General features: G+C 39.1%; 1 protein-coding gene across 1 annotated transcript; it reads right to left on the bottom strand.

The window, feature by feature from the left end:
• Positions 1-445: 445 nt before the first annotated feature.
• On the bottom strand, positions 446-21,780 carry LOC149029290 (uncharacterized). The gene is made up of 4 exons (XM_089141407.1): positions 21,389-21,780; positions 19,869-20,003; positions 18,232-18,318; positions 446-1,308 (listed from the first exon to the last, which is right to left on the bottom strand). Exons 1-4 carry the CDS (start codon positions 21,515-21,517, stop codon positions 1,081-1,083), a joined length of 579 nt encoding a protein of 192 aa, XP_088997533.1. The 5' UTR covers positions 21,518-21,780; the 3' UTR covers positions 446-1,080.
• Positions 21,781-23,379: the final 1,599 nt, after the last annotated feature.

Below are 23,379 nucleotides of genomic sequence, written 5' to 3'. Positions count from 1 at the left end.
ATAGAATATATGCAATTCTCAATTGCACGCCTGTTGGTGCAAGTTCTATTTCCCATCTGGGCACCTATAACAATCCAGCTGCACTGAGGACTTGGACTGTCTCTCAAATAACGCAAGATAACATTCCTTCTAAAACACTTACGCTTCATTTGTTTGCAAGATAAAAATAAATAAAACACGTGATACTCACTGATAGTGAGGGGTTGGGGAACAAGAAAAAAAAAGGGTTTTATAAAAAATAGTTAACAATATAAGTCCCACTTTTATCACTTCTCTTCTTTATAAAGTCCCACTACGACTCTTTTAAAATGTAGATAACGAAATTACAAAAATGAAACTCACATTTTCAACTTTTCTATAAAATCTGTTTCTTTCATTTCCTATTTCAGGTTTCACTTGTTTATCTGGCAAATAAAATGAACATTTAGGGAATCATCATCGCAGCAAGAAAGGGTCTTGAATTTAGGTAGATTAAAGGTATAGCCATGTGGACAAAGAAGCTAAAGAAGCTAACAGGGAGAAACTTAGTTGTCATTTCCTGAGGGAGAGTTGTAAGTTCACAAGGAAATTAGAACTCAACTGAGAGATACCAGGAAGAGTACCCTACATATAGCAAAATACCACTGGCATTACTAGGTATCAACTAATACGAAAAAGAAGCTTAAATCATTCTTTAATTTTAGTATAGAACAACAAAATATGTTTAAGGATTCTAAGGTACTACATGCCACTGTTCAGGTTTCGCAAATTTGATCTGTCCCTTCTGCTATGGTGTTCAATATGGAATAAGTGAAAGAAAATTATCCCAAAAACCAGGGTAAGGAACACGCTAGTTAATCATCAACGGCAATCTTCTATTGATGATTTTGGGTCATAATGTTTCTCAAACTTGCTAGTTGACTGTCGACAAAGAATGAAGTGGTAAAGAGGAAAGGGCGGAGCCTCCTCTAAGCATCAATTAATTTCATATACAAATGAGAACAGTGAAATATATCCCAAATTACTCACATGAACCTGATGCAAAAAATTACAGGCTTCCCTGTAACAGGCTAGATGTAATAGATTTCGTAACCTGCATACTTAGTGAGGTGTTGCAGACTTTATATCTTCAGAAGCCTGAGGTGTTGCAGACTTTACATCTTTAGAAGCCTGAGGTGTTGCAGACTTTACATCTTCAGAAGCCTGAGAATGCTTGAAGTTGAAAAGACTACTCAATCCTCGTCCTCTTGCAAGATGCTCAAGCTCTTCAAGTCTATGCTTCAGAAGTTCAACTTCTCTAGCCAATTCTTCATCCTTCTGCCTCAATGCCTGAAAGAGAATTAAATAGCATCTCTAAAGAAGACGTATGGATTGCTATCTTAAGAAAAGACAATTGTCCTCAACCTATGAGTGTTCAGATGAATGGATACAGTGTGCTTAACGTCAAACCCTAAGAGTTACAGGTGAAAGGATCTCTGTTTGCATGTGCTTTATATAAAGGAAATGCAAGTTACTCTTAAGGAGAAAACATAACAAATACTGGTCCCCTGAAAATCAATACGGCTTATGTTAGCTATGGAAACCCAGGAATAAAATAATTACTAAGAAAGAAGGCAAAAAGGGAAAAGCTGAAGTGGTGAACCAGTCCACCAACTACAATTATGAGTTGCAAAATAAAGCAATAAAACGACCAATTTTGGCACCACTAGTGACAGGATTTATTCCAATGTCATGTCTGATGTATGCTAAAACCACTGTCATCCAAGATATCTGATGCTTTGTTGTACCAAATGCCATGTCAGTAAAACTCTAGATTTAACTTTCACAAGGAACAGCCAAGGTCAAGGCATCGAAACAGCCTACCAACAAAGTTTGTTGAGGGTAAGACTTGCATAGGAAAACTGCCCCTAGACTTTGCTTGTGCATAAGCCTTTGGCACTGCTCTTTTTAAGGAACTTTGCCAACTGTCAATCAGGACACTGTATTTAAATTTCAGAGCTGATCTAAAGGTCAAAATATCTTCATGAGATATGCAATGTTTCAGTTAAACATGGCTGTGCAGATTCTCCTGTTAAACCTACAATCTTGGTGTAATGCAATACTTGCATCAGATATAAAGCATCAATGGCCTTCCAACATAGACAACACAGCAACCTCAGTCTGGCCTTTGAAGAGTCCCAGAATCTTCACATGTTATCCCCATCCATCAGATATGGTGCGTATCCATCAGATATGGTGCATAGGCTGAAGTGGGATGCAAAGGATATGTTGAGAGTTGCACAGAATCCAAGGGCTGCTGCCTTGGTACGCAAGCCTTGGCAGCAGCCTTCCTTCACTCTACTTTCTATTTTGGTGATAGTTTCTATTTTGATGGTAGTTTCTATTTTTATAACTTTCTATTTAGGTTGTGTTTAAGCTGTAATATTTTATTTCTTTTTCTAGAGGACATTATTTGTCTCTCAAGTTGTATTAGATCTATTGAAAACTATAAATATATGGTCTCTGCGACTCTAGGATCTTAAGCTAGAATTGTATGCTTCTCTGCTGGTTCTTCATCTCTCTTCTCTTTCTTCTTCTTCTCTCTTTTCTCTTTTCAAGTTCAGCTACTGTTTTGATTGTTTAAGGCTTGTTTACTAACATGGTATCAGAGCATTTTTCGAATCAAAACAGTGTTGCTCTCACTATTCTCTTCTGAAGTTCTCTTTTGTTTTCAGTTTCCTTGGTGTGCAGCCACCTATGTTGTATCTAATGTACTATTAGATCAGGTATTCATGTGAACTGATCTTTTCTACTTATCACCTTCCTTTTACAAGTTCCAGAACTTGGATTAAATCCTATTTTCTTACCTACCTTCGTTAGCCCTTGTTTCTGCACTTGGCAAATCCTTTTTCTCCTATTTGGTCCTGAAGTCTGCAGAATTTTTGTTGCTAATTCTACTTCAAGTTCTAGAAAACTTATTCAAGTGATATCTACCTCAGTTTTTTAATATCTTCAATTACAAGTGACTCAACCATGAGTATGGTTGAATCTAAAGGATCTCAAGGAGATCATGTAAACGTTCAAATTACGTCCATCAAACTCAAAGGTAGTTCTAATTACTCGCTTTGGTCACAAGCGGTTCGAGTTTACATACTTGCAAAAGGTAAGCTTAAGTTCATTGAGGGTGAACCTCCTGCTGAGACTGATAAATCCTATTTTAGTTGGACCCAAGATGATATAATCATCAAATTTGGATGTAGAATAGTATAGAACCTCATATTGCAGCCAATGTTATGTTTCATAAGACTACAAAGGGAATATGGAATGACTTGCAAGAGACCTATTCTCAAGCTAAAAATATGACTCGAATTTTTAGTATTTATGAAAAGCAATTTCAATTTTAGCAATTTGACAAGTCTATACAGGATTATTACAACTCCTTTAAAGGCATGATGGAGGAGTTGAATGTCTTTCAACCTCTAACCATAGATATAAAGAAGCTTAAGGGACAAAGGAATGAATTCTTTGTATCCAAGTTTCTTGTAGGATTGAAACCTAAGCTGAAATATGTCAAAGGACATCTTGCCCATGAGCATGTCCCCAACCTTAGTGAAGCATATTCTAGACTTCAACGTATTGCCTTACTTGAAGGGAGTTCTCCAGGAAAAAAATATAAAGGAGAAAATTTAGCCTTCACTACCTCTCGCCGAAGGGAGGTGGTCGTGGTTCAAGGGGAGTCAGTAGATCTTCTGGATGTTCAGCTATCTAATAAGATATCTCGACTTTGTACTCGTTGTGGTAAAAACAAGGCACTTAGTGGAAGCTTGTTGGGCCAAACATGGAAAGCCAGAGTGGGCCAAGCAACTTGCCAATCATGTCGTTTCTTCTTCAAGGGACTTGTCTAAGACTTTAAAAGATAATATAAGCCAAATCCTTCCCCGATTGCAAAATATTGAGACTGACGCTTCCACATCCACTAGTATTTCGTTGCCACACTTTCTCATGCAGGTAACACGACACTTTTCACTTCTCTTCCCACCCCTTGGATCATCGATTCGGGGCCTCCTCCCACGTGATCGGTAAGTCATCATTTTTTAGCTCTTTTTTTTAATCTACCGTTAATAATTCTATTGTCATTGCTAATGGGACTTCGACACCTATTCTAGGCTCTGGAAGTGTTTCTCCTATGCCTTCTTTTACTTTATCATCCGTACTTCATGTTGCTCACTTTCCTTTTAATTTATTATCTTTTAGTCAGTTAACTAAAGCATTAAACTACTCTGTGACATTTACTCTCACTTCTTGTGTTTTCCAGGACCTTCACATGAGGAAGACGGTTGGTGGAGGGTGTGAAAGGAATAACTCTACTATCTGGACTATGTTGCTTCTATTACGGCTCTCTTTGATGATGGTGTAGATGTTCTCCAGTGGCACCGTCGGTTTTTCCATCTGTCTTTAGCTAGATTAAAGATTTTATTTCCTTCTTTTAAGCCAGTGTCTAGATTAAAGTGTAAAGTGTGTTAATTAGGGAAGCATCATCGTGCCACCTACCCTCTATGCTATGTCCCTCATAGTGAGTCTTTGTTTTCTCTTGTTTATTCCGATATTTAGGGTCCTTGCAAAATTAGTAATAGGCATGGTTTTCAATATTTTGTCACTTTTGTGGGTGATTTCTCTCATCTTACATGGTTGTATCTTTTAAAGGATCAGACATAATTGTTAACTACATTTCAAAAGTTTTATTCATGAAATTCAGACTTTATTTTCTCTTCTAGTTAAAATTTTTTGATCTAATAATGCTTTAGAATAGGTGCAACATAATATATCTAACATTTGTGACTCTCTTAGAATGATTCATCAAACCAGTTGTTCAATCACTCCCCAACATATTGGAGTGGTTGAACGCAAAATTCGCCACCTCTTAGAGGTTGCACGAGCTCTTTTGATTCAAATGAATGTTCCCAAAAGTTACTGGTGTAATGCAGTTTCGACTATTGATCATTTACTTAACTGAATGCTTTTGACTTTGCTTTTTGAAAAATCTCCTTTTTCAGTTGTTTTTCCTAATGGAGCACCGTTTTAGTTCCACCCAAAATTTTTGGTTGTATTTGTTTTGTTCACATACTACATCCTTTGGATAAACTCCCCCCCCCCCCCCCCGTTCTGTTGAATGTATTTTTCTTAGGTACTCACATACTCAAAAAGGTTTTCTCTATTATGATCATATTCATCGCAAACAATTTGTAAGTGCAAATGTGACCTTTTTGGAAGACACTTCTTATTACCCTAGTCCATCAGTGTCTATTGAAAATCGTGCTTTGGATAATGCACCTCCTATTCCCTCTTTAGTTCCTTCCACCAGCAGTGTCCCTTTATAGGTTCATCAATGGAGACATAAGTTGGCAGAACGTATTGTGGATCGTAGAGTTCCTCCTGAAGATATTAGCGGCTCTCCTTTAGTGGAGCTTGAAGCTAGTCCTACAGATGTTCCCTATTCATCCTCTCCACCGGCAAATTCTTCTCGTACTTTTACTTGATGCTCTAACATTGTTTATCCTATTTCAAATTTTGTTTATGTTTCTAATCTAGCTCCTAACTTTCGTTGCCTTGCGCTTTCTCTGTCTGTCATTCATATTCCAACCCATCATACCGAGGCCCCTAAAAACCCTGGCAGGAAAGCCACCATGGATGTGAAAATGGATGCTTTACAGTCTTCTCATACATGGTCTTTGGTAGACTTACCTCCTAAGAAAGATGTGGTCCGCTGTCAGTGGGTGTTTACCATTAAGTACCATTATGATGGTACAGTTGAAAGGCTCAAGGCCCGGTTGGTGGCTAAGGGCTATACATAAACATATGGTGTGGACTATTTTGAGACTTTTTCACCTGTGCCTAGACTTAATTTTGTCTGTGTTTTGATCTTTTTAGTTGTGAATTATGATTAGCCTCTTTTTCAACTTGACATCAAAACTACATTCTAATACGATGAACTTTATAGAGAAGTTTACATGAAGCAACCTCCAAGATGTGTCACTCAAAGGGAGGACAGTGTCCGTGTTTGCAGGCTTCAGAAGGTGATTTATGGACTTAAACAATCTCCACGGGCTTGGTTTGAGAAATCTAGCAAGACTATGGAGTCTTTTGGACTTGTACAGTGTTATTTTGATCACTCTATCTTTGTTAGATGGCAGGGTGATTATGTTGTCATTATGGCAGTTTATGTTAATCATATTATTCTTTCAAGCAGTGATGTTGGAGCAATCCACATGGTCAAGGCACACTTACAGAATCTTTCCAAACCAAAGACTTAGATGATCTACAGTATTTCTTAGGGATTGAGGTAATCTGCAGTAAACAAGGAGTTAGTTCGTCACAAAGGAAGTATGTGTTAAATCTTTTGACTAAGACCAGCATGCTTGCTTCTAATCATAGCAACATTCCCATAGATCATCAATTGAAGTTAGGACGGGATGATGGTGACTTGTTTGATGATATTCATCATTACAGGAGTCTTATTAAGAATCTTTTTTACATTACTATTACTCATCCTGATATTTCTTATTTTATTGGTGTGTTGAGTCAGTTTATGCAATCTCCTAAGAAAGCCCACTGGGATGTGGCAATGAGAGTACTTCAATTACCTCAAGAGTGCACCCGAAAGAGGGATCATCTATCGACCAAATCGAAGTATGGACTTGGTTGCCTTTTCTGATGCAGATTGGGCTAGATTCGTCGCTGAACACCAGTCTACTACAAGTTATTGTACTTTTCTTGGTGGAAATCTTGTGACTTGGAGGAGTAAAAAGCAGTCCACCATTGCCCGATCTAGTGTTGAAGCTGAGTATAGGGCCATGGCCCACACCACTGTTGAATTGATGTGGCTTTATTCTTTGTTAGAGGAAATGGGATTTCCAATTTCTGCCCCTATAAAAATGTTTTGTGATAATCATGCTGCCAGTTACATTGCTAGTAATCAAATGTTCCATGAGAGGACGAAGCATATAGAGGTAGACTATCACTTTGTGCATGATGCAGTCAAGAAAAAGCTTATAGCGACTGATAAGACCCTCTTATCAATACCCTGGAATTCTACTGAAAGCTTATTGACGACAAGAATTAAAATCATCCAACACAACAGAACAACTGAAGACAGAACAGATGAAACTCAATTCATTCAAGAATTCTGAAAAATCTCCATCAACAAAATACAACTCAGTTATCTATCAATGAGATTCAATTCTGGGAATAAAAATAGCTTAACTAAAGAGTTCACTCCCCATTACATAATCCCAGACTCCCTACATAATCAAAACCATACCCTAGAGGCTTCCCTCTCCTTTGCTGCTCTATTCTCCCTCCCCCTTAGCTGTGAAACCCAGCCCTAACCTGACCCTGACCTTGACTAGGAAACCCGGTTGTTTTTAGGTCCGAAGACCCAGAGTAAAGGAAGAAGCCAACTATGGGCCATCTCAGTAGAAGACATTGTGTTTGACTCTGAACCCATGGATGTTGGTGATGGAGTTCCATACTTGGATGTCTGTGCAGATTTGGAAAGGAAGCTGCACCAGTCTGAAGATGAGATTAGTTAAAGGACTTGGAGTATTATCTGACTTGGTTTGAAGGTATTTCTATACACTAAACATGTCACTTGATGTGTGTGCAAAAGCCCATAAGATTTAGAGCCCATTTGATCCTCCATTTCCCTATTTTGGCCTTACTGTCTGCCTTGGTCAACTCCTTGGTCGAGTGGGCCACTCGACCAAGCACTCGACCAAAGGAGTGTGAAATTCGAGAAATTGTAATTTTAGGGTTTTTCACTTTTATGTAAACCCTACTTCGTGTTTCTTTGTTACGGCTGCCTCCTAAACACTTTTTGAATGTGAGAACACCTCTCCGAAACTCTCTGGTAATTTCGAAGATTCCTCTGCAGATCTGAAGCCTCTCTTCTCTGATTTGAACGTGAGAACACCTCTCCTTCGTTTCTTTAAGATCTATGATCATCATCATGATCTTAACCCTAGCCAAATAAATTTCGTGAAACCCTAACCCTTGTGTGATCTTTCTGGAAACTCTTGGTAACCTCCCATGCGAGGGAAACCTCATGGGTAATATTTATGTTAATCTAAATTTAATATTTCAATGATTTTCTTGTTGTTTTTGACTAAACAATTTATTCCCCTTTCATTCTGTGATCATAACCTTTTTATGGGAACCATAAGGTTAAAACCCTAGTTTCTTGGGTCAAATCAAGAACCCATATTTTGACCATGATTTGATGTTTTTATCTTCCTATATGATTCTAATACATCCTAGGAAGTTCCCCTTCGAATTTCGGATCAATCCGACTTCAAACGAAGAAGTTATGGCCAAAGTAGTCTGTACAATTCCGTACTGACTTGCTTGGTCGACTGCTTGGTCGACTGGGCCAGTCTACCAAGCACTCAACCAAAGGAGTCAGTAGCTTCGTTTTTTGCCCGATTTGATTCGTTTGCTCTCTGATCTTTTAGGCATCTTTCCTAATGTTGTATCTATGATTGTTAGGAGTTTATTTGCTAAGTTTAGAGTTGCTCTCTTTGATCTTTGGATTATCTTCGGCGATAATCAAGGTAAGGACAGTTATTTCATAATAGCATAGATCGTATATTCTCTGGTTTCTACTTTATGAAACTTTAAGTTTATGTACTGTTCTTATACTTTATACTTCTGATGTACTACTGTAAGTACAGTAGCACTTCACTTATGTTTTCTTTTTCATTATTCAAGCTTATATGAATTGCTTATTACTATATTGTTTAATGATTAGATCATGATTGTATATTCTCTTTTATACGATGAATTGATTTTGTATGACATGACTGATCTGAGAATGTGTTTGATTAAGTATGGTTTGGGATTGGGAAGTGTCCTTTTGACGCTTCTGTCCTTGGACATCGGAGGGAATAGTATAGGATGTTCTCCGAAGATGCCCATCGACGCTTTCCCGAATCATTGATTGTCATACCTAGGGTTGTCTAGCAGTGTTTGGCTAGGATGTCCCCGTTATGTCAGACCCGAATCGGAAGGGTATTGAGACCGAACAACCCGTGGTAGCAATGTGATTCACGGGCGCTTAAGACCGGTGAGTTATATCCGTGAGAGGACAGGAATCATATTGTGGGGGCCATTTATTGGAGGGTTGCATATGACTAGACTTGAGCTCATGGGCGCTCAAGACCGGTGAGTTATATCCGTGAGAGGACATGAGAGCTTCCCGTTTACCATATGTGGATAACCAATAGGGTTGATGAGTCCGTATTTGAGAGAGTCGGATACGCTAACTCTAGTGTGAAGGATACCAAAAAGGATCCCGAGAGGGGAGGAATGGAAGTATCTGGAACTGACTTGATGTAACTGAGTAGATGACTTACATTGGGCTAGGCTTTACCCTGACATACGCCAGTACTTAGACCAAATGGTGATGTGAGAGAGCGGTGACTTAAACCCCAGCCATGGATTGTCCGAGAGGGATGAAGGACCCATTACCAACCGGAGCCGTGTGTGTGACCTACCCAAAGAAGTACGGTGCTATGACTTAAAGCATGTCTGCCAATAGAGACCAGCATACATAGAGTTTAGATGCATACATTCATTATTTGTTTCATACTGCATTGCATCTTATTATGATTTGCCGTATGTATTTATGTTGTTATAAGTTAACTTGCCTTACTGAGTTTCGAAAGAAACTCATTCCTTTTTGTACAATCTTGTGTTAGACTATTCTACAGGTACTGACTACTATAACGGACAGTATGATGAAGTGCAAGCCGATGAAGCGTACTACACGCAAGGTGTTGGCGAAAATCAAGATTACTCTGATGATCCCTTAGGTGATCAAGTTGCGTACTACGATTAGAGGCAACGTGGTGTTGGAGCATCTCCGTTGGATGACGAAGTCCAATATTTTGAAGATGTCATCTATAGGATAGAAGACTCTTAAGTTTAGTTTATCTTGCTTATTTCTTTTGTTTCAGTTGTAATTCCTTTTAGACTTACATACTGCGTTCCGCTGTATTTGTGGAGTGAGTTTCCGCCTCACTCTACTTCTTTTGATATCTTCGGATATCTGGTATCGTTTTCCGCACTCTGATTATATTGTTTATTCATTTCTTGATTTGAATCTTTGTTTATAATATTTAAACCTTGATTATTTCCTGTTTATGATTATGTTATTGTATATGTGGGAGGATGATTTCCTCGATACTTGATCTTCGGGGCTGTGGATCACACTCCCGGGTATGCCAATTAGGGTACCGGCTGGGGGGATGTGACATTAGCAGCCCCCCATCCTTCCATTAATCCTCCTCCTCTAACAAACTTCCACTGTCCCCCCCAATCTGTCACTGCCACCTGGCAGCTCCTTTGCCTGCTTTCGGTTATGGGTGCTGCCCAATAGAATCAAGACACTTGTCCCCTGCTGATAGGTCTGACTCTGTTCCTTGCTGCTGCTAATCCCCTGCTTCTCTTCTTATTCTTCCTTTGGTATACGTGGGTTATTAGGGGCTTATCAGCAACTCATTTTGTAAGCTTTACTAACCAGCTAGCTGATTTGTTCACCAAAGCTCTGTTTAGACCTAATTTTCAGCCTATTTGTTGCAAGCTAGGCATGAAAGACTTGTATGCTTTAGCTTGAGGGGGAGTGTTGAGAGCTGTGTAGAATCCAAGGGCTGCTGCCTTGGTGTGCAAGCCTTGCCAGCAGCCTTCCTTCACTCTACTTTCTATTTTTGACTTGTTTCTGTTTTGGTGGTAGTTTCTATTTTGATGGTAGTTTCTATATTTAGAGCTTTCTATTTAGGACAGTTTTTAGGTGCTAGAAAATTAGCAAGTTTTGTGTATAAGCTGTAATATTTTATTTATTTTTCTAAAGGACAATTACTTGTCTCTCAAGTTGTATTAGATCTATTGGAAACTATAAATATAAGGTCTCTGCGATTCTAGGCTCTTAAGCTAGAATCACAGGCTTCTCTGCTGGTTCTTCATTTCTCCTCTCTTTCTTCTTCTTCTCTCTTTTCTCTTTTCAAGTTCAGCTACTGTTTTGATTGTTTAAAGCTTGTTTTCTCACAGGATATAATCAACATTTAGAAGTACATGATGGACAAACTGATGCCTTTGTTATAAAATATAACAATCTTTGTTTGCTTCTTTTAGTCCAAGACATTTATGGGATCTTGAATTTCTTAAGAGAACTGCAAAATAATTAAAATAGAAAATTGACTCATTAAATCAGGATGCCCAATTCTTGTTAGCATTCAGGGTGCCAGGGAATTCTAAATCCTGCACATTATGTCTTGATAATCGATCTTGAAAATGAAACTTAAAGAGAAGGGCATACCCAAAGCATGGTTCAAGGTATCGGTATTTTATGGGTAGCACGTATCAGTTTTACACCTTCCCAAGACTGATACCTATACTGATACCAATCATATCATTTTCCCAGTATGAACAAGGGGGTGATGAAGTCCGAAAATCAAATTTTTAGGGAATATTAAGGCAAAATTCATCTGACACCGCCAATACCAAATACGATACCACATTGGTTTCTGTGGTGCCAATAACTGTTCTGAATATGTGCCCTGAGACCAGGACCAGCATTGGGAAAGACACTAGGTAACATATTGTTATGGAAAAACTTAGCACTCTCCAGCAAACAAGCCATGTTGAAACTGCAATGTATTGCAGGTTGCTTTGCCAGTGTTGTTCATCAATCATCATTCACCTTATGTTTTACTGATGGCCTCTACTTCCAATATCCTCCTCCCAGAAGATACATCTTAAACAATATAAGCATTAAAACATGCTTCAAGCGGTTAACATGATGTTTTAATAATAAAACAGAAAAACTTTGGTAGAAGGTGACATGAAAAGGTTTGTGGAAAAGAGAAGTACACAATGAATATCAGAACTCTTTAACATAAGTGTCATGGTTGGGGTTCATCCCAACATGATATAGTTGGCTCCTATCCTTAGCTATTCCCGTATTACAATTAGAGTTAAACAGGGACACTAGGAATTCTATTCCTATTTTAGGTACACCTCAGTTTGATTAATATAAATAAGAGAGCTGTGATAGATCATAGTGTCTATTGCACACTTCTCCCATTCTCCATTGACTCATCTTTTCTCTTCTCCTTCAGATCTTGGCATATATAATCTTTTGTTACAAAAACAACAAAGCCCCCTGCATGTACAGGCCCACACTTCAGCCCCCTTCTCCCCACCCCAAAAAAGAAAGGGGCGGGGGAGCAGCCCTGCACCATAACAGTATTACACGGAACCAAGGGGCACAACACTCAAAATGCCTTGCATACAGCAACAGTATTAGCCCTATCCCAATTTAATGGGGTTCGTTCCATGGATCCAGCAAAACCAAAGTAGGGAAATGGGGAGTGAGATGAGAACTAAAAGAAAGGAGAATGACAAGAAATAATGATGGGGAAGAAATATAATTAATGAAGCAAGTTAAGAGGAAAGGAGCCCAGCCCAGCAAATCAGGAGAAACTCAGCTAAATAGGGTCTGCTATCTGGATCTTACCCTCCAATTGGCCCTTTTGAGGTCATAACTGTTACAAGATCTAGATTATGCATTTCCTTTCTTGCAACTTGTGTCATGGTCAGCAAGGTTATTAAAGCGGCAAAGCGTCCAAAGTGATTGGGGCTCCGTCTTGGCGATTAAGCAACTAAGCGGCGCTTAGGCGGCAATAAAGCGACCAAAGCGGTTTAGACAATATTTTTAATATAACTACTTTTTAATACAAATACTTTTTATAATAAACTAAAGTACTAAACAAACATTCAACAATCACATTCATAAAAATAAAATAAAAAAACATTCAAGAATCACAATTATGAAAAATCATCCAAAAAAAGATTAAAAACATAACTTCATCTCATCAAGCATCATAAGATTCATAACAATAATTATGTAGTATGTACTACATCATTAATCAATGTGAAAAATGAAAATGAAAGTAGTAATTTACATTCTTACTTACCTCTATGATAGTGTGACGCTAAATAAGTGTCTTGTACTCTTGTGCATAGATCAGTAATCAAAATTGATGTATTCATTTTTCCCTTTTTTTAACCAAACAGTGCCGACATAATAAATTAACAGATCTCATTATTCCGATTTCCAAGTCATTGTCTATTTAATGATTCATTGATTATCAATGTTGAATATGGCTCATGCTTCATATTCTGTTGCCGACAGGCACTTTGGGCCTCAGAGTTCATTTGCAAATTGGGCCTCGATTTCAAAATGGCTCACATATTTAAATTTATATACGGCATTGTAGAATAAATTATGATTAAAAATAATAATAATATGCACAAATTACAAAATGTAAAAAAAAAAAACGGTTACTTTAGCATCTAGGCGATAATATGAGGCAAAAGGCGGCAAAGCAGTAGTTCCTAAGCAAAAAAGCGGCAAGAAATCAGCCCGTTAGTTAAGCGGCAACAATTTAAGCGGTTCAAAAACCGCTTTGCCGCTTAGGCACGCCTAGGCGGACGCTTTGATAACCATGATGGTCAGGCCTGCCGCCCCTAGTGTTCCCCCAATTTTTATCTCCTTCAATCAGGATCACATCAATTCTCCTTACTAAGGCATCCCCGGGCCTTCGTTGAACATTCCCATACTGCCTTAAACCACTCTGTCAGAGCTCATCATTTAACTTGGGGCGACTACAAAGTTAGCTTTAACACTATCATCCCCCCCCCCTTCTTTTTTTTTTTTTTGGGGGGGGGGGGGGAGGGAGACAAAGACGACAAAGACAAGTGGCAACATCCATATTGGGGAGCAGCCACTCTCTTGGTTGGCCTACGTGGAAAGTAGGTTTGTTAAGATTCTTGGCGTTATATTAAAAGGGAGGGAATAGATTGGGGAGGCAGGGGGTTATTAAATTAGTGTCTTCAGTGCAAGGTTGCTTCCAAGAAGGAGAAGACCCTTAGGTGGGGCATTTTGAAGGGTGAATTCAGATCTGGGAGAGTCCAATAATAGAGTTTTTTAGTGAATTTACTGTATTGGCCATTCTTCTAAAGATCTCGCTTATAACATTCGAATGATGTGTGTGTCTGTGTTTGAGTTAATCAAGGTGATGTGAACAGGGTTGAACCCCTTGGCCAAAACCCACATATAGGGGGAAGCCTCCCTAGGCTGGCCAAACCATATGGGGGAAATTTTGCCCTTTTCCCACTTGGACTAATTAATCCTCGAATTTCAGCATGTGTTTTCAGTCAACTAAGTTTTAGTTTCAAGATGTAAGTCTTCAAACAGAATTCTGCATGAGTCAATTAGAGTCTTCAGCTAATTAGGATTTTATTTCAGCATGTGTCAATTAGAGTCAATTAGATCTTTTATTATTTATTTGGTCAGTTGTGATTCAACGTAATGAGATCCTAATCTATAAAGAAGTCCCATTTACATTTAGAGTCTTTTACTAGGCTATAAATAAGCCCATTCTTTCCCTATAATCTTAAGCCTGATTATTTGAATAAGAATATTGGGTTTGAGAACCATAGTTCTTATTTGAGGGGCCACGGCGGATTTTGAGTCAAGTTTTTTTCAAAGATCAGCAACTCCGTCTAGCACTCTTCTTCAGAAAATTCCATCAAGTGTTCAACAATTCTCCAAGTGAAGCACTCCCACCCCTTGCCCTTCAATTGCAGCCACCCCCAGCCCATTCCCCATCCTTGTGCACCCCTAATTTCACACTCCCCTTGCTGCCATACTCTGGCAACATCATTCCCCAAGCCGCACAACACCCCAACCCCTTCCCCCACCCCCTAAGATCTTCCCTAGGCCCTCCCCTCCCCCTCCCCGACCCTATGATGCCCCCCTCCAACACTTTCAGCTTTCTATCTATCTCTTCTTCCCCATGGCAGCAGCAGGACTGTTCCCTAATCCCCACCTCCTTATCTTCCCTTTCCCTCCGAGCTTGGACCACATATCACCCCTCATCCAATCCCCACCCTTAGTTCCGTCTAAATCCTAAAACCCTAACACTTGTAGAATTCCTGCACTTACATCTTCCTCAACAAAATTCTGAAATTCATCTTCAACCTCTAGGCCTAAACCCTAGCTCAATCACACTCCAAATCCACTTGGGATTAGCATCTCCTATATCTACTCTACTTCCCCTTCCAAATCCTAACCCTAGTTCACTTCCCTAAGAGTCCCCCTCCAAATACAAAACCTCCAACAATCAGTAGGATTAAACCATAATTACAAAATAACAACAGTCCCATTCCTAACCTAACCAAAACCCTGAGCCCTAGTTTCTGAACCCTATCTGTTAAATCCTTATCTGAAATTGTCATTACAGCAAGGTTTCAAGTTTAAAACCGTCAGCCCCTTAACCCTAGGCCTAGCAAAATTCTTTGAGGCCTTACCTAACCCTTGTGAACCCTAAAACCATTCCCAAACATCCCCTAAGATTAGCCTTATTTGCTGGAAGATTGAAGGAAGCCCTTAATTTTAGGAAAATCATTAAAAAACCCTAACCATAAAATTGGATTGCACATCATAGGGTGCTGCCAAGATCTGGGTTGGTGTTCAATCAATTGGTATTTGCAGGGCCTTATCAATGTGGTATCAGAACAGCTCTAATCCCAAGGAATGGTAAGGGGTAGAATTGAGGGTAGAATCGACAAGCTGGAGACCCCCATGAACAAAAAAATGTAAGGGCCGATGTCCGCCCTTGATTCCAAACTGGGATCAATGGACCAACAAATGGAGAGACAAGAACAAAGCAGTCGAGCATTAAGAAAAGAAATAAGGGTTTCCCAGCAACGCGGAAAAGCCATCAAGCTTGATTCGCCAGCTCCAGAGGTGACAGAGGAGAGGCCAGTGAGACTACTGCAGGTTTCATGCACTGAAAATTTGCAAGAAGGAAGAGGAAATGAACCGATGCGAGTGGATGCAACAGATTATTGAAGGGGCTCTTCCCTAAGTACCTGGAAATTCCCCTGTTCTTAGGCAAAGATCCTATTGGGTGGACAGCAAGGGCTAAGCGATTCTTTGAATTGCATAGCCTCACTTGAGAGGAGAACATAAAGGCGGCAATGATCAATTTTAAAGGAGCAGCATTAGGGAAGGCTTCAATCCTGAGAGTTGCAGCAACCGATTGGCACTTGGGATGAATTGAAGGAGGCGATGCGACATTGATTTTGATTGCCGCAAGCAAGAAACACCGCAGGAGGCTTTGATCGCACTCTGGCGAGGCAGTATAGTTGCAGAGTATAGGGGAGAGTTCGAAGCCTAGGTCGTAATCCCCAAAGAGAAAGACAAAGCATGATTACAGGGGACTTTTATGGCAGGTTTAGTCGCCAAGATCAGGGCTGAGGTTCAGGTTTTCGACCCAACTGGTTTGGCCCAAGTGATGGACCCAGCCGAAACTATAGAAGCAAGAAATCAGGCTCGTAAAGTCTCCCTAACTGCCAGTCCAGCCCACTTGCTTTAGGTGGGGTCTAGCAACAACTGAGTATTTCCCCTTCTAATCCGAATTGGCTGAAGCCTATCCAGCGACAGGTTCCCAAATGAATGGAACCGGGTCTAGCTCTTTGGGTCCGACCAATTTGGGCCAGACCCTTTTGAACCTAATGACATCTAACCCACTTGCATTAGGCGAGGTCTAGCGACAGCTGAGTATTTCCACTTCCAATCCGAAAGCCCAGCCCAACGACAGGTTCTCAAATGAATGGAATTAGGTTTCGCTCTGCAGATCCGACCAATTTGGGCCAGACCATTTTGAACCTAACGACATCTAACCCACCAGTCACTCCCTCATCATCTCTGGCTATGACCACCACCACTGGAAGGAACAAGCGTTCACGTTCGCTGACACTGAAGGAAATGAAGGCAAGAATGGACAAAGGATTGTGTTTCTGCTGTGACACAACCTGTTCCAAGGTCCCTACAAGCAACTTAAAGTTCTGCTGTTACATGAAGAGGAAGACAGCTCAACAGTAGCTATAGGAGATGGGAGTAGTGTGGAGACGATGGTCGTAGATGGAGGATCGAGTTCACCTTGAGGGCTAGGTGACACTAAAGGAAGGGAGTATTGTTAAGACAACATGTTGAGGGTGCAGGGGCAGGGTAGTTGTAGGTTATCAAAATATCCATATGGGGCGGGGGGACAAAAACAAAGACAAGTGGCAGCATCCCATTGGGGAGGAGCCATTCTCTTGGTTGGCCTATATGGAAAGTAGGTTTGTTAGAATTCTTGACGTTATATTAAGAGGTAGGAGGGATTTTTTTTTTTTTTTTTTTTTTTTTTGTGTGGGAGGGGAGAGGGGGATCGAATTAATGTTTTAGGTGCAAGCTTCCTGGCGAGAAGGGAAAGACCCTTAGGTGGGGCATTTTGAAGGGTGAATTCAGATAATGAAGTTCTGTTAATGAGTTTAGTGTCCTAGCCATTTGGATTTCTTTTACAAATCTCGTTTATACCATTCAAATGCTGTGTGTGCATCTGTGTGTTTGACTTAATTAGGGTGCTGCAAGAGCTGGGTTGGTGTTCGATCAATTTTGGTATTTGCAGGGTCTTGTCAGTGGTTAAGATTTAATACTATTACACCTCACTTATCCTTCCTAATTTTCTGCACATCCATCTTAAAATCTCCATCCCTTATCCACATAGCTTTTCAATATGACACTTCCCAAGAGTCCAACATTCTGCACCATACATTATGGCAGGTTGTGGAATAGTTCTACGTTACTTTCCTTGAAGCTTTAAGGAATATGTCAACCACACTGCTTTAAAATGATTGCACAGTAAGCAAGACAAAGGGGGAAAAGAGAAGACATGAAAAGAAAAGATAGAACAGGCAGTATCTGATAGGAGAAGAAGATGGAAAAGTGAGAAAAGAATAGCTTCCCAATAGGAAAAAAGAGTTCTAGTCCCTACTAGTAACACTACCCTTTCGTGTAAAAGATATACTAGGTGTGACTACAAGAAAAGCCTCCTAAAAAGCAACGATGCAAAAAGTAACCACTTCAGGGCAACACAGTGCTGTAAACTCAAGAATTTACTCAACAACTTCCAAAGTTGAAATTCTTCAGATTGTGCTTTTATTCATTTATCTGTTGACTACACAATTTAGGAAGTTAAAGATTATTTTTCCTGTAGATACATGAGATTGCAAGAGCCAAACTTCAGTTTCATGCAGGTAAGCTTAAAAGAGAATATCTGTAAGATGTTTCACATAAAATGATAAGAATAAAAAAAATATCCTGTATACCTCTAGTTCCTGCTTGCGTAGTTCCTCCTTTCTAGCTTCTGATCTTGAACTTCTTTGCACCTCAAAGATCACAGCGGCTCCTGCAACCTAATGAAATAACCACTCAAACGTGAGTAATGGAAATTAGAATCATGCTGTTTAAGAAACAGAGATAAAAGTGAAAATTGACCTATGGACAATAAGAAGTCATCACTGTGGGAAAGCAAGATACATATGATATTCTTCATTAATCAAAAGGAGATTAGATGTTTATTAAGAACATACAATTGGGTCTACCATACATGTATCCTCCACCCTACACCTGGCTAGACTTCTCAATAATCACCCCTAGGTATTTTTCACCTATGGCAGGCATGCACAAGTGGGTTAGTGATGTAACCTCAACAGGTTGAAGGCTAAAATCCAAGATCAAAATAGAGCAGTCAAATTAGGGTTTGTCTACACTGCAATTAAGGAATTCTAGGGTTTTAGGGATTTTTAGGGTTTATAGGGTGGGTACACAGGGTTTGGCTAGAGGGTATCTGGTTAAGGTGCTTGAAACTTAAATCTAAACCTTATTGTCAGTTTCAGATTCAAGTTCCTAGGGTTTTAGGGTTTTGGGAGTTCAGGGTTACAAATTTTAGGGTTTCTTGATGGTAACTGAGGCTGAGGCGGTTGAGTGCTAGAGGGAGTGGAAGTGTTGTGATTTTTTAAGGGGAGGGGATTCTATGGAGGGAATTAGGAGACAAGAGAAAGTAGGGTTTAGAGAAGAAGGAGCAAATGGGGTAGGGGAGGAAAACACCTAGGTGCAATGGAGGGGAAGGTGAGAGAAGGCCATGGATGTTTGCTAGCCACTTTAGAAAGTGAAGTTTATTTGAAAGAAAACAGTCCAACAGTGCTGCCACAGGAAATCTCCTAAATTCGAAACCCTAGAAACCTCAATCGAACCTTGATCTCTGCTGTAACTCCTCTGAAATAACTTTATTCAACAAACTGTATTTTGTTACAAGCATCAGGCATATTTAAAGCCTTTATTAGAGACTCCTAACAGTTCATTAAAACAGAATTTAATTAGGACTTCTATCTTGGATATGTTTCTTACTTCAAATAGGACTCTTACCTATCTCAACCTAAAGTGACTCAAATAATAATTTAAAAACAGATTTGGACTCCTAACAAACTCCTAATTATAATTATTCCCATCTGGGATCAAGTAACACTGTCAAAATTACCAAAATACCCTAATGTCAAACTCTGCTTCTTATGCTGCTAGGCAGCAAGCCTAGGACCTTCTTTGGGCCTTGGAACTCATCTTGGTGTAGTTATTTTGACCTGCCGCAGTTAGGCACTACGGGTCCAGCGTTCTAAAATATTTTCCAAGGATACTCATTGTATATGTGTTTATTTGTAATCCATATATGCCCCGTATCCTCCATCAAGTGCATCATTGGTGGTGGTCAGATACTTAGGATAATCAAAGCTACACCATTTTATACACAAAATCAAATGCACTTATGAACTAACACAATTTTATACACAAAAGTAAAGGCATTAAGGCACTAACAATTAGGAATCAAAATAACAATAAACATATTTTAGTTTACATAATTAGTTTCTTTTACAGGTAACCTACAAAGAATATGGAGAAGGAAGCCTACCGAAAACACAAATAGCTCCCCAAGAAGATCAGCAGCAGCTTGAACAGCTTTCTCCTCATTCAAAGGGCGGATAGCAACATCAGTCGCATGACCATAGATGCGCCTCTGGACATTTGTTTGGAATCGATGGTTTGCCTGATCCCAGCAGATGTAGGAAGGAAAAATATTATAACTACAATATTTATACTTATTATAATAATGAATAAATTTCATAGGAGTAGCCAGAGCATGTGTTAGAGGTGTCGGTGATTTTTTATCAAAATTAGTAAAAGACACAAGTAGAGAAGAAAGGACAACCATAACAAGAGAAAACCCTTTTCTGAAATCTGATGGATTACACACTCTGGTGTTTAATCAGTTTTAGGACAAGACAAATGCTTACCCCTAGTCAAAACTTGCAAGAATATGTTTCTTGTTTTCATATTACGGTAATAAATGCTGAAGACACCTTGTTCCAATTATATGGGATTGAAAATGAATGCTGTTCTCTGTTTCACCCAATCTAGGACCAATGGTCATATCACGTGTTCTACTATTACTCAATTACCGGTACCCAACAGGGGGGGGGGGAAAAAGGAAGAAAAATTTTTGAATTATTCACATGAATCACGTCCATCTACTTGGCGAAAAAATCTTGTTGCAACGAAAGTAATTCGAATAAGATTTTGTTGAACCAAGTTGATTTGGTGCAGAGGACCCAAATTGTTGCTTGCTTGTTTCAGATATGCCTCTTCCATGCCCCTAACAACCCCCCCCCCCCAAAAAAAATATTAAGAAAGAGATCATCATAAATATCTACATATCGACTGAAATCCCAGTTTCCGCACCAGTTGCATTCTTCAATGCAAGAAAAAGGCTTAGAAAATGTTTGGATCGGAAAAAGTATGCCTAAGCAGTTCCCTCACTGAGCACAGCAGAATGAGGGGGAACTCGCATCTTTTCAAAACCCAATTCTTATCACATATTTGAGTTTTCCAACATTTGATGCCTGCATTCTTTTCTAAGTTAAACAAATCTTCATCTGTGATTTTACACATTTGCTAATTACAACCAAAATTTCCAGGGAAGCATGTAGGGCAATGGCATAAAGAAGTCGTGCTTGAGTTTGATATTGAGGAAATGTTGGAAGCAAATTAAGAGAGAGGGACAAGAGGTTTCGCAGATGAACAACCGTTCACATGGTAAAATCTACAGCCGGAAAGTCATAGACGGGTTGTCATTTAGAGTCCCGACATTCACTGTAGTACACGAAACTCAAAAAATATATTGTATATAAGAACTTGATCGATGAACCACTAGAACTAGCAACATCTGATCCATTCCAATTAAAGTTAACAAATAAGAGGGTAAGGTGAATACCAAAAAAAAATCTGCGATCGTATATAGCTGCATAATCATTACCGAAGGCTTAAAATCAACCTCTACCCAGATAGTATATTAATAAAAATCGCCTTAATAATTTGAAAATGACACAAAAAAAATTGGTACGCTAAGAACTGAAAATGAGGGGGGGAAAGGACCTGAGCGAAGTTGATAATCAATTGGCGGAACCTGGGATGCAATCCGGCCTCTTTTTTAAGCCTATTGGCGATTGGTTTGCAGACTGTCCTCAGGGTAAGGGTTCCGAGCTTCACTAGAGGAAGCACCATACCTGTTGTGTTTGCGCGCTGTAGAACCAAAGGCACACCAACTGTACGATCGTCGGGCTCAAAGAAACAACAGCATTAAACTGAGAAGAGAATAGAATAAGCAACCGTTATGCGCCCCATTTGAAAGCTGAATTTCTTGATACAGAAGAAAACTAGAAAAGTATAGAAGAGAGGATCACGGCATCACATCTGCTGAGGCTGCTTTGGGGTAACTATCATTGACCACGATTACAACTAGAGTTGAGAAAGGGTCTTAGTCTGTCACTCCGTGTGGAGGCGTGGATGGTTCCCCGTATTGCTTCTTTTACATATCAACGATTAACACGTGGCAAAAAAAACTATTCCTAGTTTGGTGGGCCACAATTGCTTTATGCAAAACGGATCAGATTCAGATCAAATAGTAGTAATATCATATATGTTTTCAATCAGATTTAGATAACATTCGAATGGTCATTTTTCTAAATAGATTCTTCTAAATGAATGCGAAAACATATTGAATATAAGTAACCAACTACTGGCATCTTTATTATATTATTTATGAGAGTTAGGCTTGAAATTTAAGAATTTAGCAATTTTGTCATTTACTTTAGTAGAAAATTTAAGAAAATATTCACATATCTCAAGTAAAAAATTTATAAAAATAAGAAAACAAGTCTAATTGAATGATTTTATCGGACGAATAATAATCAGTCAGTAAAGGTTATTGTCATATTCGCATCCTATTAGTAATCGGACAGATTTGGATACCCCTAAATGGATATGGATGCAAATTCAAAAGTAAATTTCGATTATCCGTTTATGCCCCTAGTATTCATTTTAACCTCAATTGATTCTTTATAATTCTTAGTTGATAAAATTAAGATTTTACTTTAAAAAAAAATTGGCAAACAGATTCCAGCATCTCATAGTATGAGGTTAAAGGTTGTTATCTCCTTGAGGTCAATATTATGACTTGAATTAGAGATAGTCTTATATTTTTTAAGATTAGGGTTACTCTATTGTATTACATCAAAATTTTATGTATAATGGTTACCCAAAAAAATATATATTATATGTACTTATGTACTTATACGAAGGTGTATTAAATTAAGACTAAACTTCACTAATAAATTACCTAGTGTTCTGTGTGACCACAATACACTAGGTAACTCTTGAACCCACTGAGATTTAGCCTCCTCCAGCTTTTTCTTGATCCCATCAAGAATTATTTGATTTCTTACCTCCACTTGTCCATTGCATTGGAGCATGGGAATAAGTTACAAAGGAATTTCTAAACTCTATAAAATAATGTGCTAAGAATTCTCTGACTGAATCATTGTCAAACTGTCTTCCATTATTTGTTAGTAGAATTTTTGGCTATCCAAAACAAAAGACTACTTTCTCTCTGAAAAACTTTTCCATCCGCTTCTCTACAACTGTTTTCTACTAGCACTCTTGGACATGAAATAAAAGGGTTATCGGGGTAGAATTCTAGTGGATTTTACACGCCATCCACGTAGAAGGCGCGTCGTCTAAACTACTAAAGCCCAACGACTATTTATCAAGTGATGGTGCACCACTAACTAGAAAGCGCACCATCTGGGCTAAAATTTGATTGTTTTCTATTCGGGTTTTGGGCTAAGCCCTATTCACCCTATTTGAGAGCTTCAACCTTGTCCATTGACTACACACATTATATATACTCTCAAGCTTTCAAATTACAAAAGACAATTGTGTTTTTCTTCTCACCCTTACTCCACCTTAGAAGAACATACCAAGGCATTTAAGCAAGCCCATTAGAGCAAAGCGTGAGGTGATAGAAGGTTGTTGTAAGGTCATTGGTGTAGCAAATCATTTACTTTGTGCATTCACTCCATTTACAT

This window comes from Hakea prostrata, chromosome 1, assembly GCF_041222555.1.
Source record: "Hakea prostrata isolate BN-2017 chromosome 1, UWA_Hpros_2, whole genome shotgun sequence".
Taxonomy (NCBI): Eukaryota; Viridiplantae; Streptophyta; class Magnoliopsida; order Proteales; family Proteaceae; genus Hakea; species Hakea prostrata.
The sequence above is the reverse complement of the archived record's forward strand: the minus strand, read 5'-3'. Positions and strand labels throughout refer to the sequence as shown.

Excerpts from the sequence above, each read along its gene's own strand:
- LOC149029290 (XM_089141407.1), bottom strand. The coding sequence starts at position 21,517 with ATGGTGCTTCCTCTAGTGAAGCTCGGAACCCTTACCCTGAGGACAGTC. Across the intron at positions 20,004-21,388 it reads TGATTATCAACTTCGCTCAG|GCAAACCATCGATTCCAAAC; the intron begins GTCCTTTCCCCC and ends TGCTGGGATCAG. Across the intron at positions 1,309-18,231 it reads TACGCAAGCAGGAACTAGAG|GCATTGAGGCAGAAGGATGA; the intron begins GTATACAGGATA and ends ATTCTCTTTCAG.